The sequence below is a fragment of the Acanthochromis polyacanthus genome, chromosome 5 (genome assembly GCF_021347895.1).
Source record: "Acanthochromis polyacanthus isolate Apoly-LR-REF ecotype Palm Island chromosome 5, KAUST_Apoly_ChrSc, whole genome shotgun sequence".
NCBI lineage: Eukaryota > Metazoa > Chordata > Actinopteri > Pomacentridae > Acanthochromis > Acanthochromis polyacanthus.
In genome coordinates this window covers 26,088,533-26,105,886 of record NC_067117.1, presented here as the reverse complement: position 1 = coordinate 26,105,886, position 17,354 = coordinate 26,088,533, and the positions used below count along the sequence as shown (strand labels likewise).

Below are 17,354 nucleotides of genomic sequence, written 5' to 3'. Positions count from 1 at the left end.
GAAATCATGTATTTTAAGAAACTAATCTCTTGGTAATTTTTCTTTAGTCCTGAAGGAACACATTAGCTATGTCTTCGTACTTGTTTTTCCTTCTCTTCAGTCTCACAGGACCAGAATTCTTCTGTAAACTTACTCATTACATTTCCTGTGATTCCCCACTGCACTCTCTAGCGTAGCAAAACTCTCCTGAGAGCAGTCTGAGAAAGAATAAAACTCTGTCTCCTGGTGATATGCATGATTCAAACAAGGAGAAACACATCCACTCATTAAAGGGTTTCAATGTGAAACTTTATTGATTTTTTTTCATCTCACAGAGACATATTCTTATATTAATACAATGGTATTACATTACTGAACAAACAAATTGCAGATTCAGTGAAAGAAGAAACATGTTTTTCATCGATACCAAGCTGAGACATTATGATGACATATTCTAGAAAAAATATAGAAATAAAACCATAAAACAAAAAGGGATTTAAAAGGAGGTTTCACTTTACAGCAAAACAGTAAATATATAGAGACTAAACAATAATGATAAATAATAGAGCCATTTAAAAATAATAATAAACACACAAAACATAGGAGACAAACTATTTCACACGCTTAAGTAAACAACAACATATAGAATAACATACACCGAATAAATAATTACACCACATCGTACTATATGATAAAAATTAATGTGACTCAAATATGTTGACTATGACTTTATATACAACATAACAAAAAAAACTAATAGGAAACAAACGTAAAATTGAAAACATGACAACATTTCTTTACATTTCTTGCTGCAACGTTTGTCAACTTCTGCTTTTTATTTTTAAAATCACTCAGCAGTATAATGTATGATGGTGACAGCTGACAGAAAAACAGCCAAATGTTCCTCTACAACTATTTGGTCTAGCAAAATGTTTCCGCAAAATATTCCATGCAATCATTTTTAGTGAGATATCAAGTCGTGTCCGGTTTAAGTATGTAAAATGACAACATATTAACCTCATTACGCAAAAATGTCTTATCCTCGTTGGACTTGCAAATATAGGCGGGATACAGTTTCAGTTTTCAGTATCCTGTATGTGCTCAGAATGTTGGTAGTTTGCACTATAAAAAGGACACTAAATGCACAAAACAGTTCTTCAGGAAAGCTTTTACACCTACTAATCCTTATTTTTGGATGAATAATAAATATAAATGGTCGACATTTTAAGTTTGACCTCTTTTATCCCCTCTTTTTTCCAGACCAACTAGTCCTAAGTACAACTTAACAGATATAATAAAAACAGTAAATAACATTCTACATTTTATCTTTGATAAGCCTGCCCTTTTGCAAAAATAATTACAATCAGTATGGTTGAGACTGGTTAACAATAGGTTTGAAAAATATCAACTTAATAAGGCAAATCAGCTTTGTTAAACACTGCATCTGTTTCCGATATAAAACCTGTTTAAACAGTAAGCGCTCCTTCTAATGTGTTTAAAAAGCATCATAAGCTGCGCCAGTATTTCTTTGCATAACATTAACACAGAAGATATGTACGGCTTGAACTTGGTCGTAACTGTGTGGATGTATAGTAGTAAGTGTTCACACTGAAAATTGTCTGTATAGCTACAGAATGAATCTCTTTGGAGCGCAAGGTGGATTGTATTTATCAATCCACCAGTAGGAAAAACAAGCCTATACCTGGCCAATCTTTTTCCCACTAAATACCACTGCTTGGGCCCCATTAGCAATTAGTGGTGTGATGTAATTATGCTCAAGTGTGTAACAGTCAGGCTGAGCTTCTGCTTACTGAGCAGCTTTTCCCACAGCAGACAGTTTGACTTGTCATTGCGGGAGCAGCACAGCTGTAGTTAATACCATTAATGGTGGCTCTGTTCCACTCAGGTGTGGAAGCAAACAAAGCACTAAGCCAGCAAGCTCGATACCAAGAGTGAACGGGAAAACAGGCAGTGGATGAAATGCAGCCATTATGAAAATATGTTCTATTTAATGCATCAAGTGTAAATGTACTAGCAGATTTTTATGAAAGTTTTGCAAAGACCAACACCGCTGCGATTAAAGTGGGAAGTTAGCTTTAATTACAAAATGCCAGCTGTCAGATTTAAAGCACAACTCTACTGTTTTTTACATATCAAAGTCTGTTTACAGGGCTTGGGGAGTGCTGCTGCAAATGCGACAACAGTTGTATAAAAGCCTTTTGTGGCTCCAGAGGAAGCTGCACAGAATCTGATAAACTGCCTCAAGTGAAGTCACTTGAGTCAATGCTGGTTGAGGTGTGGAGTTAGAAAAAAAAGTTACTGGACTTCAGGTAAAAACCTTCAGTTTCATATGTCTGCCTCCTCCACTTACACTATCTATGTGCTAGCCTTTTCAAAATACAGGAAACAGCAACAACAACAGCATCCCAGCAGCAACTTAAACACTAAAAATGATTGGATCGTGCATTAAGGCAGGCCTGCTTAGTTATTTCGGCAAATTGACATGTTAATTACAGTGATAGCCTCCCTGCAGGAAAATGTTCCACCAGAACTATTAATCCATCACTATTATGCAGGGGGCACCATCACTGCATCCTGGGCTTAAGCACTGCATTATACAATAGTGATTGGTTTAAAGATGTCTGGTGAAGCCAGATTTTTTTTCTTGCACTGACAGAGCACTGTTGAGAGTACGAAGTGACCTCATCCAACCTTTGCTCCTTGAGAGGCGCAGCTCAGAGTTACTTTAGCTGTTTGAGAACAACCCACCTCTGAATCTCCCTGTAAATGTTTTGCCAATTGAGTTGCAATCTGGGTAATGTAGAAGTCAGGTTTGTGGAATAGCGAAAAACAGACAATATCTCTGGTTCTGCTGCACCAATTGATTTTATCCCCACTGTCCTAGAGTGTTATCGGAGCAGAGAAGTACAGTGGACAAACAGTGCTGGCTTGTTTGGGTGTTATCTTATAGTTGCAATAAACAGAAATCTGGAAACGGCCAAAACAAATGCCAGGATTTGAAAATACACACCTCTTCTCTTGAAGCTCTTCCTTCTCCCCTGATGCTTTAGACGCCTCAAAACAGTCAAGGTAAAGATACTGCTTCACCGGGAACTTAAACCCCACTGCTCAAACTGTAAGTCTGCATCTAATCCATTGCATCACCACATCTGATCAGTGACAAGACTGGATAAAATCTGCCATCACAAGCTAGATTTCTTAAAGGCTTAGCCAGGAGGAGGCGCAGATGTTTTTATTTCCTTTTAGATCACTTAAATTACATTATACAGAAAGGTTTATGCGGAGTTTTTGCCCATTGATTCCAAAAAAAAATCGACCTACCCCATCTTTAAGTAGCTGAGTTAATGCTACTTGGAACTGGTGAATAACTGTGAAAAAAGATTAAGGAAACTTTGATGTGATTATGAGCTGCTTGGATTCACAGCAACTGTCAGATCTGTTTCATGCCGTATAAATCCAGGGTATGAATCATTGTTGCTGGTTGGCCTGCCAGAATATCTTCACAAGAGCATGCACTTTGACAATTAGACACCGTGTACTTGTACCTGACATTTTGTGGAAATCAATACCACAGTTAGTTCTGTGCATGTCAGTTAACTTTGTTTTGCAAATACAACTGAAGAAAGGGAAAACAGCTGGAAAGCACACAAGCATTTCCTAAAATGTCAAGTTATTTCTTTAATTTTGCAATGAGTGGCAAGTATTTTTTTCATATAATAAGTAAAGAATTAACACCTAAAGAGAAAGAGAGACTGACTGAACTCTTTGTTTTGAAACTGCATGTAGAGTTCACAGTTGGACCTGTTCACAGAGAACACGGCAAGTCAAGGAGATGCTTTTAAGTTGAGGCGAAATAAGTGGAAATGGAGAATCAAGTGGGGAAACTGGGACATGAGCCTGTGCTCAGGTTCACTTCTCAGGGAAAGATAAGAAATTCATTTTTCCATGTTTATCAAATGCATGCATCCTGGAGGGTTGCAGTGGTCCTGAAAATAGCCAGATGAGAATGTTTTATAATTGTGCTGTTGCCTGTGAGTACCAAACCAGCCACAGATCGGTGGGTATTTGACAACCTGTCAGAATGTTCTCATCATTTGATTTTGGTTTGCAGACCGGTGGTTGAGAAACTCTTTAGTTGCTGCTTATTCCACAAATCTGACATGTGGAAGAATATCATACAGCAGATTCTTTCAAAATGTCCAGAGCTGATTATAAAGGCATCAGAAGCTACAAATTTAACATAGAAAATGTAAAAAACATCATAAAACAGCAAATCTTAGTTGGAACTGGACACACACATCCCATTGAGTTAAGACCTAGGAAGAGAGAAAAGAAAAGATAAATGCAAATGCAGCAACAGGATGATGCATACCCATACCTAAGCTTTTAACAGGGATCAATTGTGTAATATTTCTACTACTGAGTAATGATCACATGATTTACACTTAAGACTGTATATAAAAGAGGGACATAATGACCATGATGTCACCCACTGATTTGTTGAATACCATACTGAAGCCTGTAGTTTAGCATTTGTTGTGAAACTGAATATAATGATGGGTGGATCCGACTGAGAACCTGAGGGCTCGATACATCATGATATACTTGTGACATGTCAATCACAAGATAGTTACGCCCTTAAACATACCCTGATTTGTTGTCTGTTTTGCTCAAAATGGGACCATAATTTACAGAATGAACGCCATGCAAATTTAAAACACTTTAAAATTAGTGATTGAAACCATAAGCTCATAAGGAAAATGTTTTCTGAGGTCAGTAATCAAGGGAGAAGTATGCTCATTTCTCCATAGTGTTCTATACAATCTGACTTCTTTTTCCAACCAGAGCTGTTGCCCCCTGCTGGATGACAGAAAAAAGGCAGGTGTCAGGCACAGCTTTGGTGTAATATCTCGGGGTTCATATTGTTTCTGCGGTGCACTTGAAATGCCATCCAATGTGGCAACTCATGTGTAATTATGTATTCTAATAATATATTTGAAATATCTGAAATGACTATCAAAATAGCAGGCTGAAATCTAAAAACAATACATGAAAGAGTTTTGCAAAAACCTCAAATGTTGTAATATTTGTGATGGTGGAAATTTGAGCAGATGAAACCTTGTTGGAGCAGATAATCCATGAAAAATGCTTGTAAAGTGCTTAAAGCTGGACAAATGGGGGCGCTATTCCCATACGCAAAAGTCATTGATTCACCTTTTTCACCAAGTGTCACTGCAATGAATTAAAGTAATAGCGGTTAAATATTTTTGCTTTCTTCATGAGTGCAACAACGAGATAAATATCAACTGCTCGGTGGCACAAAGTGACGTTCACTATATCAAGAAGTATGCGGAAGGTGACTTTTAATTTACGAACTTTTACAAATGTCTTGATGTGTGATAACTCTGTAAATTCATCAGTTTTGGAGGTGTTGTTTGGATGATTATTTTTAGGCTTTATGCGATGCTAAGCTAACAATATTTTGATTCCTTTTGTATTACTTACTGCACAGAAATCACATTCATAATCTCATCTTACTCTCAAATAAAACTCTCTTCACTTTAGCTTTTATACAGCTTTGTTTTTTTTTTCTAGACTTTGCACTGCTGTGGTCCTTTTAAATTATGCATTTCATGTAGAATTAACGACTCCATGTATTTGATTTAAGTTTTACAACATTTTATCCAATTAATCTGAAATATTTCATTGGTTTTATTATTATTGTAAGCTAAATTTTACCCTTGGGCTTCTTTCATTGATTGCGATTTTTTAATCTCAACATTAATGTCAATTTTGTTACATGTGAAGCACTGTATAGTTGCAATTTCTTTCACTTTAAAGCATTTTGAGCATGTTTTGCATTAATGTCAAATAAAGTGACAATAACAATAATCACAATAATAATATACAACAATGATAATTATTAGTAGTAGTATATTAAATACGAAGCATGCATCCCAAAATATTGAATTACTCCTCTAAGTATGCAGAGACATCCTTCTAGGTAACAGACAAAGAGAACTGAAAAACAGCCTATGCTGGGGAAGTTGTCTTTGTGTATTTTGCATTTTTTTCTTCCTAGTCTTATTGCAATTTCTGTGTGTATTCTGAAGGTCTTGTTCAAGCTACGGTAAAGCTGATAAACACTATCAGTCACACAGGGGATTAGTTACACAGAGTGCACCCATCCAACTCCTCCTCTGTCTAATTCCAGCTCTAATCATTTGCATGCTGTGGAGTGTTTGAAACTTACTGGACATCTTTGGTATGCGGATGGGACCACTGCTGGTGCCATCGCCTCCTTCGGTTAGAGCTTTGATCTCAATGAGGTAGTCCTCTCCGGAAGGGATCTGCAGCTCCACGCTGGTCTTATTGGTTTCCAGTACAGTAGTCTTGCCATGCCAGTTCTGGCGATACACAACCTGCAGCAGAGCATATGTCCTGTTTAGTTTTAACCTTTATGACCTCTAAGCAGACAGATTTATGTCTTAATTCAACATGCTAAGTAAGTGTATGAAGAACAAATCCAAAACTCCAAAGTCGGAGAGGTAAGTGCATTCAAATTTTGATCATATAGTTCGTCTCTAGAGGAGGTAATGAATTCATAATACCTTGCAAGGGGCTAATTCAGTTCAAAGACTCAGCACAAAGGACCACAGGCACTTAAAACCAGGACCTTAGACAACCTTTCCACACATCTATTCATGTGATTTTATCGTTTTCAAACAGCAGCATGGTATTTTATTTTGTCCTTCAAAAGAAACAAAAGCAAACTGCAAATTTCACTTTAAAAACATGCAAAATATGTAAGGAATTACTGCTTTTAATTCACAGTACTGCTGTTTCCAAATTATTAAACCAGTCATGCCTGTGTGTGCTGCAAGCTCCCTTACAACAGGGTTTCACAAAAGACTTATCATTAAATGAGCAGGGCTGCGTATCTCTAGAGAATAATATATACTTGTATTTATATATATATATATTTGTGGAAAGTATTATCAAAAACGGTGTGTTTTCCACACGAAATATGCAAAGCGGATCAAATATGATTCATTGCTGCTTAGAAGAAGCTCTGTGGTATGACGCCTTTCATTTTATCACCTGGAACAGATCTTTTAATTTTGAAAGGCCAGACAGGGCCAATCCATAACGTAACACTGGAGTGCTGAGGTCTATCTTTCCACCGCAATGAGAAAGCCATTTATTGGGATGACAGCTGCTGAGGCTCTATTTGTTTCCCCAGTTCTGGAGTTTCTGCTATTACTCTTACAAACTCACCTTGTATCCTGTCACCTCAGACTCATTCTCCATTGCCTTGACATGTTCCCAATTTAGAAAGATCTTCGAGTTGGTCAGGTTCCACTCAATACTCCCTGGAGGCTGACTTGGAGCTGCAAGACATGTAATTATTTACACACAAGATTCGCAAATGACTGTCTAAACCAGTGTCGTCAATAGTATTCTCCAAACTAACTCCGCGGTGAGCCTTGAATTAATCATGCGGTGTTTGAATTTGCATCATATTCAGACTCAACCACATGTATACTCTTTAACCTTCAAGAACCCAGCGGAGAAAACCGGAGGTTAGGAAAAATAGAAAATGCATTCTGTTTGATTACCCTCTCATTTATGTGTGTGAAAACTGCGCTAATAAGGATGAAATGAAAGTTCACCCTGAAGCGGCACAGAAGTCTGCTGCATCGTATTTCAATATTTCAATAGTATTCTGACTTAGAATGGCTGCAACATTTAACAATATGGACATATTGAAGACAACAAAATACAACTTAGTGGAGCTGCAGTGTAGCTGAAAACATAATAAAAAAGACAGAAACACATTAAATTGAGAGAATGGCTTCAATTTTCTAATGCTTTTACAAATTGTAATGTGGCTAATATTAACAGCAATAATAATGCACTTTTTCTTCATTGGTTTATTGTACATCTGTTGGAACTATCTAACCCTGTGGCCAAATTGAGCATATGACATTTGTAGACACAGCTGCATCCTGTTCTTTGTTCCACCCAATACGACTGTGATTTGTTTGAAGGAATACAAAGACATCAGAGGTTTTTCTTTCCATTCAGAAGAGAATGACAATGAGGTGTTGACAGACTAGTCTACACAGCACTGTGTCAATGCTAGAGAACGGTCCGGCTACATGACACTAGGTAACAATAGGCTCTGTAAACATGCCATATTGACTTGCACAAAGATAATGCTTCTGTGAAAAATAACATAATATGTAATGGGTTATAAGTATGTCTGACTTGCTTATAATGCAAACACGGTATTCTGTCAGTGTAGCCACATGCTAACATGCTCTCTCTTTTCTGTGTCGCAGTATCTTTTTTTTTTTATCTGATTTTAATTCAGGTAGTAATAACTGTTGTTTAACTTTTATTAGCTTCAACTCCGACATCCATCCATCCATCCATCCATAATGCAACACTTAATCCACATTAGGGTCGCAAGGGGGCTGTAGTCTATCCCAGCTGAGTTAGGGTGAAGTCAGTTGACACCCTGGAGGTCACCAGTTTATCACAGGCCTACATAGAGAGACATACAAGCACACTCACATTCCCACCTACGGACAATTTAGAGTTACCAGTTAACCTCGGCATGTGTTTGGACTGTGGGAAGAAGCCGGAGAACCTGTAGAAAACTCATGCATGCACAGGGAGAACATGCAAACTCCATGCAGAAAGATCCCAGGCCCTGTCCGTGACGCGAACCGGGAATCTTCTAGCTGCAAGAAGACAGTGCTAACTGCCGAGCCACTGTGCAGCCCCAACTCCAACATTAGTGGCCTAATTTCAGTGACCACTATTTGAAAAAAAAAAAAAACTCAACACAGTGGCACAGGAAGTACCATCATTAACTGCTGTATTCAGGTGCCATCGCAAAGAGATAAACCAGCGCTGTATATCTATATATGCTCACAAGGATGTAAGTCAACTGCATAGGCTTTGTGTATAAATCAAATTTAAGTGGTGCATATATGTAAAATCTGCCACCCTTATATTTTTGTTTTTTAAACAAAGTGTGTGTGGATTTTTCAGACAGAAAATAGTCACAAAATGCCATTTTTTTTTTTTTTTTTTTTAAATGAAACTTCTATACAAGAAATGACAACTTTATCAAACAAGGCTTCCACTTTGGGGTATTGATCCTCCTGCTGACATTTATTTGGCCAATATCAGCTGCCCTTTGCTTATGATCTTTAATCCTTACATTGTGTGCTGCAGTCTGCAGATACTAACTGACTCACATTACACAAACTCTGTGATGCAGCGCTATTCTGAGGCCAAAACCTGACAACAACAACAACGCAGCCACACTTGGGCATGCAGGCCACCGCCACATGCACGTTCTCTAGGCTACCTGGTTGATCCTGCCAGTAGAATATGCTTGTCTCAAAGATTAAGCCATGCAAGTCTAAGTACACATGGCCAGTACAGGGAAACTGCGAATGGCTCATTAAATCAGGTATGGCTTACAGCAAGACAAAAGCTCACTGTCTTGTCTTGCCTGTGACTCACACAACCCGATGTATTAAAGGTAAGCCAGTGAACAGATACATTCAAATTCGCATTTTCTCCTCAAACATTCTGCATGTCAAACAAATTCAGTGTAGATGCAATATCCACAACCCTGCATTTGTCACAATTTTATCTTAAAAAAAATTTTAGGATGTGTCCATATGAATGAAGAACACTTGGGCAGGTTTTGCTGGTTTTCTGTAATCCGTTTGTCTTTACATACTAACCCCAACACTCACAAGCTCAAATATGTGAAGATTTCACAGCTGTTTTCTTAATGGCATTGGCCCCTTCTAAATCAAACAATACAGACTGATTTGAAAGCACAAAGCGTACTAACAGCCATAGTAACAGTAGTTCCTTAGATTGTTATAAAGGGGCATAAATAGCAAAACGGTAGTTTCGACCCTTTTTTGTTGTTTGTAGGGGGGATGTACTTGTTGACTCACTGTGGGCTATACACTGTTTTCAGTCCAATAAATCTAATGCTTCCAAGCTTTTACTCTTTTTTTGTATGGTGAACATAAGGGGGTTGATGGAGGTTTCATCTGTCTCTGTTAGATGAATCGAGCGGGTATCATCCAAAGTTACAGTCTTTGGAGTTTGACATTCCCTCTTTGTTTAGCTGCAAGGGTAGGATAATAACAAGAGGTGATCATTTCTACTAAAGAGACCAATTTTTGAGGATTTGCTGAGGATTTGTCTAATTCTGGCAGCTGAATCTTTGTACTGACTTCAGGACAACTTTAAAGAATATTTTCCACAGGAAGTAGATTTTGTGCCCCATCAAGGGGGTTACTTTAATGGCCTCTATGAACATGAAGATTAATTGCAACAAGCAAAACCTTTTTCCATGCTCACTTGGGCACTTATACATTGCTTGAAGACAAATCATGGAACTCCTCATTTATCATTTTGCAAAGCTCCCTTTTGTTTTCAGATTCACACAGGAAACATGGTTCGCAAATCTTTTAACACATGAAAAATACTCACTGTCCAGCTCTCAGTATTTTCTTTTATCAAAGCATCCAGAGTTACTAAACTTTTGAAGTCACAAGGAAATTGGTGTTTGTAGAAAAAGCAATTCAGAGGAGTAGCAGCTGTGATGTGGGTGCATGAGTGAATGTTGATGTAAGGTGGAAAAAACAGCTCTAACTGATTAGAATTTACAGGAATTGCTACACAAACTATTTAGTCTAGAATAATATTACAGCATGTGTGATGTGGATAAAGGTGTACAACTTCATGCAAACTTCAGTTATTTAAAGTAGGAAAGCAGCTGTTATCACCAAATGACTGCAGGTTTTAACATAATATGTGACGTGTTTTTTGTTTGGTGTTTTTTTGTCACAGTATTTGCTTTTCAAGATGTGGGAGTTTCAGGATTGCATTAGGAGTGTATAGATCACAACACCTGTTGAGACTTGTCTTTACTGTTTTGTGGATGTGACCATAGATTTATACTCAGATTCGCTCTTTTGTTTCGAAGAATTCTTCAAAACAATCGAGACGAACTAACAGTATTAGTAAGATAAAAGTGTTCATTGAAGTTGAGGAGGTGAACTGAGGTGAGGTTTCAGTGGAGGAGCTGAATATGTTTAATCACACACATATCGGTTGAATTATCAGTGTATATGTCTGAAAGCAGTTCAAGTGAAAGAAGCAGTGGCAGAAATACCAGATCATGTTTGAGGAATGTGGCTATTTGCAAAGTGAGTTATGAAAGCGAATCACATTCCTAGTTGCAGCTGAAATGCAGAGATTGTTGAAGCACCTGCACTTTAAATACCGTAGCAGATGTGACATTATATAGGTATATGTGCATTGACAGGGGTTAAAAGTTTTGTAACTGACCTGACTGAACACTAGCTGGTCTAAAAATATTGCTATTTGTTATTATTAATATTAAGAAACATAATAATGCAATCCCAGAAACCATGGCATATTTACAAAGCCTGAGTCTACTCAAGGCTTTACATGGGAGCAGCTAAATAAAGGTGAAAAGAGTGAAAGTATGTCTTAGTCGATCTGTCTTAAACAATGCTGCACTGGGGAAGTTGTTTGTTACTGCTCTATTTCACACTGGAATTCTTCTGTGACTAATGGCAAATAAATATCACAGGAAACCTACTGAAGTTATGACCAGAATCGTGTCACCAACCAAATTCTGCAAACTTTTCCGATTGCTTAAAAAAAATCTCCCACAGTATGCCTTAATGTTGCATCAATATGATTCTCTTCATTGCAATGTATGTTAATGTGATGCAAAATATGACACAATTATCCATTATATGTTTATTTCACTTCATTTAAACTATAAATTCAAAGTGAAAGTCAAACTTCCACATTTGTCCCTTAAAGCCTGATGGATCATTTTGCATCCAAATTCAAATTACTTTTTCTCAGCTGAATTGCTCTGGAGGTATTCACGACAATGAGGTGTTATCAAAGAAAACTGTACGTTGTGTCACTGCGTGGCAAAGAGTCAGGAAAAATAAAATAATTTATTATACAAGAACTTCAATCGTAGTTACAATGCATGTACATGTGCTTCCATCTCAACGCCTATTGCTGTTGCTTGAATTACTCATGAACACATCATTGCATAGATGTGTTAACATCTAAATATTTTAACATATGTGCAATGAAATCATTGCTTAGGGGGTGTTTGCCACCTCTGCAAATAGGCCACCGTATGTGAACACTTCAGTGAATAAAATATTGAAAAATTGAATATTTATGTCTGTTAAGTACTAAGCATGTATTGTTCCCACTTATTATTCTGATAATGGCAGATTCTAGACATTCTCCCCAACATAATAATGAAAAGATACCCCTATAGACACTATTTTATGGTAAGATGCATGTAAAAACGTAACAGCTTAATATATTTGTGAAACTAAATAACCATTTTAGTTCATATAAAGGCTCATATAAAATCATTGAAGTATTATCACATCAAATGATGGATGATCTGAATAGTTTAGACTTTTTTGAAAAAAACAAAACAAAAACAAAACAAGATAGAGCATGCATGGCTAGACTTTATAATGACCAAGATAAGAGCTTAGAAGTAAAGGTAGTGAAATGATCCTGAAAACAACCAAAGATTCATGAGGCCAATCTGCACATAAGCCTCAGAAAATCCAAAAGTATGTCTCTCTGTGTCATCAGAAACCCCAGAGGACTTCTCCTTTAGTACAACATGGACAGTATAGATGGCAAACTGATTACTGAGACCAGCAACTCTTCCAGCATGCACTGAGTCTGGTATGTGAGCATTGCATTCAAAAAGACTTCAACCTCTTCTGCAAGAAACACCATTAAGTCTGAAAAATAGAAGCCATTTCAGTAAACTAATCACATTTTTGTGTGCTGTGTGCGTGGACTTACGTGGTTTCTTGGTGGTGATATTAAAAGGAGGGCTGCAGGGTCCAAGTCCGGCGCTGTTCTGGGCTCTGACTGAGATCAGATAGACTGCGCTGCCCTTCAAGCCGGACAGCAAAGCCGAGCTGTTGATAACTCTCACGATGTCGGCGTCGCTCTGCTGAGATCCTTCCTCCCAAAAGAGAACCTGGACCAAAGAGACAAAGGTTACCACACAGCTCCAGGCACAGTGCCTACCTTTGCCTTTTGTTTTTAAACTGTTTTTGTATCTGGAAAAGCCCTGGCAAAGAACTCCAGTCAAAATTATTTCCAGTCACATTTTGGCTTACGAAGAGGAGCATCCTGTGCAGTGTTTTTCTAGAAAGCACACAGTTCTATTCAAATACATTTAAGCCGAGGAAGCTGAGAGCACACCTATGAACGAAATGCTTAGGTCATGTACGTCTTAGTGTTTGCTACAATAAAGCAGTGATTCTGTCAAACCCGACTTGCAATAAAAAGGAAAAACAGCAATGCCTCATGCTATTGACTCAGCAACTGTAGGTTCTCAGGTGGTGCAGCCCACGTTGCCACTGAATGATACTGTATCTGGCAATCAGCAACACTGAAAGCAGCAGAGAGAGTGAGGAGAACAAGGATAAGGAGCTTGTCAGAGTCTGTATTCATAGGGGGATCATTTATGACCCTAACACGAGACAGGGAAAGCAGGCAGGAAAATGTCAAACAGATGGTTTGAGAGTAGGTACTTATTCAATTGGCTGCACGCAGGTTTTCAGGGATCTTGCTTGGGAAAGGCAGATTAGCAACATGGCCTGGAGCTGCTGATAACAGATGCATCTAGGGTGTGTTTTTTTTTTTCCACCAGCGGTTTAATTATAGCAAGTTTTTTTTTTTTTTTTCCAGGCACTTGGGAAAATACTTCAAATACCTGAGCAGAAGTTTACAGGTTTCTATACCACCTCAGCTAAGAATCTAAACACACGCTCAAAGAGGGATGAAAGCGAGGGATCTAAGGAGATTTAAGCCGTCTTGCTGCATCTTAAAGTCTTATGGAGACAGTGGCAGTAAAGTGCATCATACCACCAACACAAAACATGTTTGTGTGTGCAGGAAACAGAAACACTGGATGCTGCTGATTGTGCCCGTAATATAAGTAACCCTGCAAGTTTGCAGAGTGGAAATGGCGCTCAAAATGAATATTACCTTGACTTAGTTGTTTTCCTCTTTACTGCACTTTAGAGTTACTTCACAAATAAAAACTATATCTGGCATTATTTTTGAAAGCATTCTTACTTCACTTTAATGCCTCAGACTTTTACAAAATACTGCACATTTATTGGTATCGATGCTTGTTCTAAATTCCTCAACCCTTAAAGTGGATCGAAGTTCAGTCAGGATGGCTGCAGCTAAACAATGTTAAACAGTCATTCCAATTAGCAGCTAGTTCATGGAATCCACATTTTTAATACTACTTCTGTTGCATTCCATTTCCTTGATGCTATTGTGGTTGAGCGGTTGAAAATGCTGTATTTTGCTGCTGTTTCTCAGATAAATGCATTAGAAGAGCTCTTTTTCTTGCTGTCAGAAGGCCACCATATTGTTTCCTGGAGTGAATGTACGGAACATGTCTAAATGCCGACAACGGTAGTATGTACATTAGCACATGTCTGCATGTCTCCTTTTATTATTTATCAGGGTCAGGTACACACTGGATGGTCATGCTCTGAACACAATTTCTATAAAAGCATTTTTGTCTAAAATTTGGAACAATCATTTTCTGTTTTTCTATGATAAAAAGGCAGTTACAGGTTCTCTGCTGAGCTTCTGCTCACTAGTAGCGCTACAGAACAATGGGGTCACTGTTTTGTTACTCCTGTGATTTGGGAGCAACAAAGAAGCAACGCAATGCACCACACTTGGCATGGTAGAAGAAAACTAGCTAGTGGCAAACAATATAAGCTGTGAAATATTTTCTGCTTCCCAAATGTAACTGCAAACTTATTCGATTGTTTGACCTCAAGGATACACACAGGTTTTTGAGGAGAAACACAATGTAATGTAACCGAAATTTGGTCTTGAGAAAATTTTCAACCCTTTTCATTAGAGGAAGGGTTTTTAAGCCATTAGTTTGAGTCTAATCAAGTCTCAGACAGACATAATAATGGATAGAAGTAACGTGGACAATATACTAACAGTGTCACCAAAAAAAAAAAAGTCCCTAAGTTGGATGTGCTCTGAGCTACTTTCAACCTTTGCTTTAGTTTATTGTTCTTACATGGCACCAATTTCCAAACACTCAAAGAAAGCCAAAGATCAAGTAGTGCTGCATCACAAAATAAATGGCTACTGATGTCTTGGTGTGCAGGAAAATAACACTGCCGAATGTTGTGTTCAATAGGCTTGTTTTCACAGGAGACATTTTGACTTTTACAGCTGAAAAGAGCAGCTGCTAATAGTATTAAAAATGGCGCTGTTGTGCTTCAAGTGTCCCAGTAAGACATGACAGTGTGACAATGAGTCAGCATGCACAATAACAGGACTCTGAAACCAAAGCAGCTCCATGGAAATCGGCCATTCACGTTCCTCTTTTTATTTACACCTCCTCTTTTCCTACAGTGACATGTCAGAATGTCCTAACCCAAGTTAATCCTGGCAAAGTGAAAGGCTTTTATATGCAACTATAGTTCTAATGGTGATGACAGATTTGTAATTTAAACTGCTGAGAGGCAGGCGTGGAGTGTGCTGATGCTTTTTTTTTTTTTTTTACTTTCTCACTCTGTCAACACTTGGAGCTGCAATTAGGTCCTGTGCATTCAGTCTGAGATAACTAAATGCTCCCGCTATTTATGTTCGTGTAGGTGAAGCAGCGTTGTGAATGATGGGTTTGATGAAGAGGGAGATAGTTTGAAGGGTGTGGTGATGAATCATTATCCTCTCAGCCAGTCACATTGCTTCTTTCGTACCTTTCAAACAGCTGCTCCAAACAGAGCGACAAATGACAAAAATACCACTGAGGAGCGACTCGCTGCAAGAAAGTAACTACAGTCATGGCTCATATGCATTAGTTCAGCATCTACTGTCAGAACAACTGTTGTAACATTTAACATTTAAGCTTGATAAAATAAAATTAATGGCATTTTGACTAGTTTTAATTACAGTGTAAGTAGCTTTATTTTTTCTCCCAGACATGTATAACATTAAAGATGTTCAGATCTGTCCAGATAACATTTCAAACACCATTGTGATTATGGCAGCTGATACTTCACATAAATGGTCAAAGTGATGTAATTTGTCCAGAGATGAATGGAAATGTTGATAACTGAAGCCTGGAGAGGAAGAGTGACATTGAAATGAAATGCTCTTTTTGATCAGGAAGCATTGAATTTTGGATATCTGCAAAACATACACAGTCTAGCTACTAAATGCTAAGCTGACCATGTGATGTCACACATGCATCATTTGATGATGTTACAAATAGGCCCCGCCCATAAGCGGCCAAGTAATTAAGGGTACTGCTGCAAAATTGAACCCCAACTTTTAGCCAAAGCATGAAAAGCACTCATCCAAGCAACTTCAAACTCAACACTGCACTTAGTTGATGCCCCAGCTTTGCACTCGCCAAGTGTGAAGCAGATTAGGTGAACAGTTGATGAGAAAAGTAAAGAACAGACAGCTACACACAGGCATACAGACAGAGATTCCTCAATTACAAACTGAGATGTGTTTTTTATACAAGGAGGATGGAAGAGCACAACTAGACAACTACTTGTTTTTGTGTACTTGTGCCACTGTGATCTGGAATACATCAAGAACAAGGAGACATGTTGGAGGACACTAAAGTCAAAGATGTTGCTACCAGTGTCTAAGTGGTATTTGTTGGCCAAGATGCATGGAGAGCCCTTTGGGCCAACACCCTGCTGGAACAGATTGGCTCTTGTATAGCTCCAAACAAGAGCTTTGTAGGATCATTGCTCCACAGCTGGCTGCTTAGCCTCTGGTGACGGAGATAACATTTGCATCTGCACATTAACTATATCCTCTCTTCTCCAGAGTCCTCCATGGAATCGTAATCATGTGTCACAAAGAACATGCTGTACAACGGGAAGTCACTTTTTGTTTTAAACGGTGGACAAAATCAGTAGTTTCAAAACTAATTTGTTCTCTGAAAAAATTGTGCAACAAGTACTAAATGTTCTCCAGTTCCCCATCACTAAAAGCCTCTGATATAATAACTTCGGGCAAAGTGCTGTTTTTCTGGCAGCATGTATGGACAACAGACTGTGAATGGGCAATGCTCTCCAGTTTCACTTTCCTCCTCCTTTGTCTTTGACTGGAGAGAGGAACTCACTGTGGGAGGATTTGGGTATCCTCTTCTGGGAGATTACAGAGGTTATTTCTGGATTTCCTCTCGAGGACAACAGGTA

At 38.2% G+C, this 17,354-nt stretch overlaps 1 protein-coding gene across 7 annotated transcripts in view; it reads right to left on the bottom strand.

Moving 5' to 3' along the window:
* Positions 1 to 266: 266 nt before the first annotated feature.
* Positions 267 to 17,354, bottom strand: part of LOC110954496 (contactin-4) — a 133,735-nt gene continuing 116,647 nt past the window's right edge. For 3 of the 7 annotated variants that reach the window (XM_051948584.1, XM_051948586.1, XM_051948585.1), the window contains 4 exons: positions 12,937 to 13,117; positions 7,279 to 7,391; positions 6,254 to 6,422; positions 267 to 4,316 (listed from right to left, as the gene is read on the bottom strand). In XM_051948584.1, coding sequence (XP_051804544.1) covers positions 4,228 to 4,316; positions 6,254 to 6,422; positions 7,279 to 7,391; positions 12,937 to 13,117 — 552 coding nt within the window. In that variant the 3' untranslated portion in view covers positions 267 to 4,227. Of the gene's footprint in view, positions 4,317 to 5,917; positions 6,423 to 7,278; positions 7,392 to 12,936; positions 13,118 to 17,354 lie in introns of those variants that run through there. The other 4 variants (XM_051948581.1, XM_051948582.1, XM_051948580.1 and 1 more) reach the window with 2 other exon arrangements.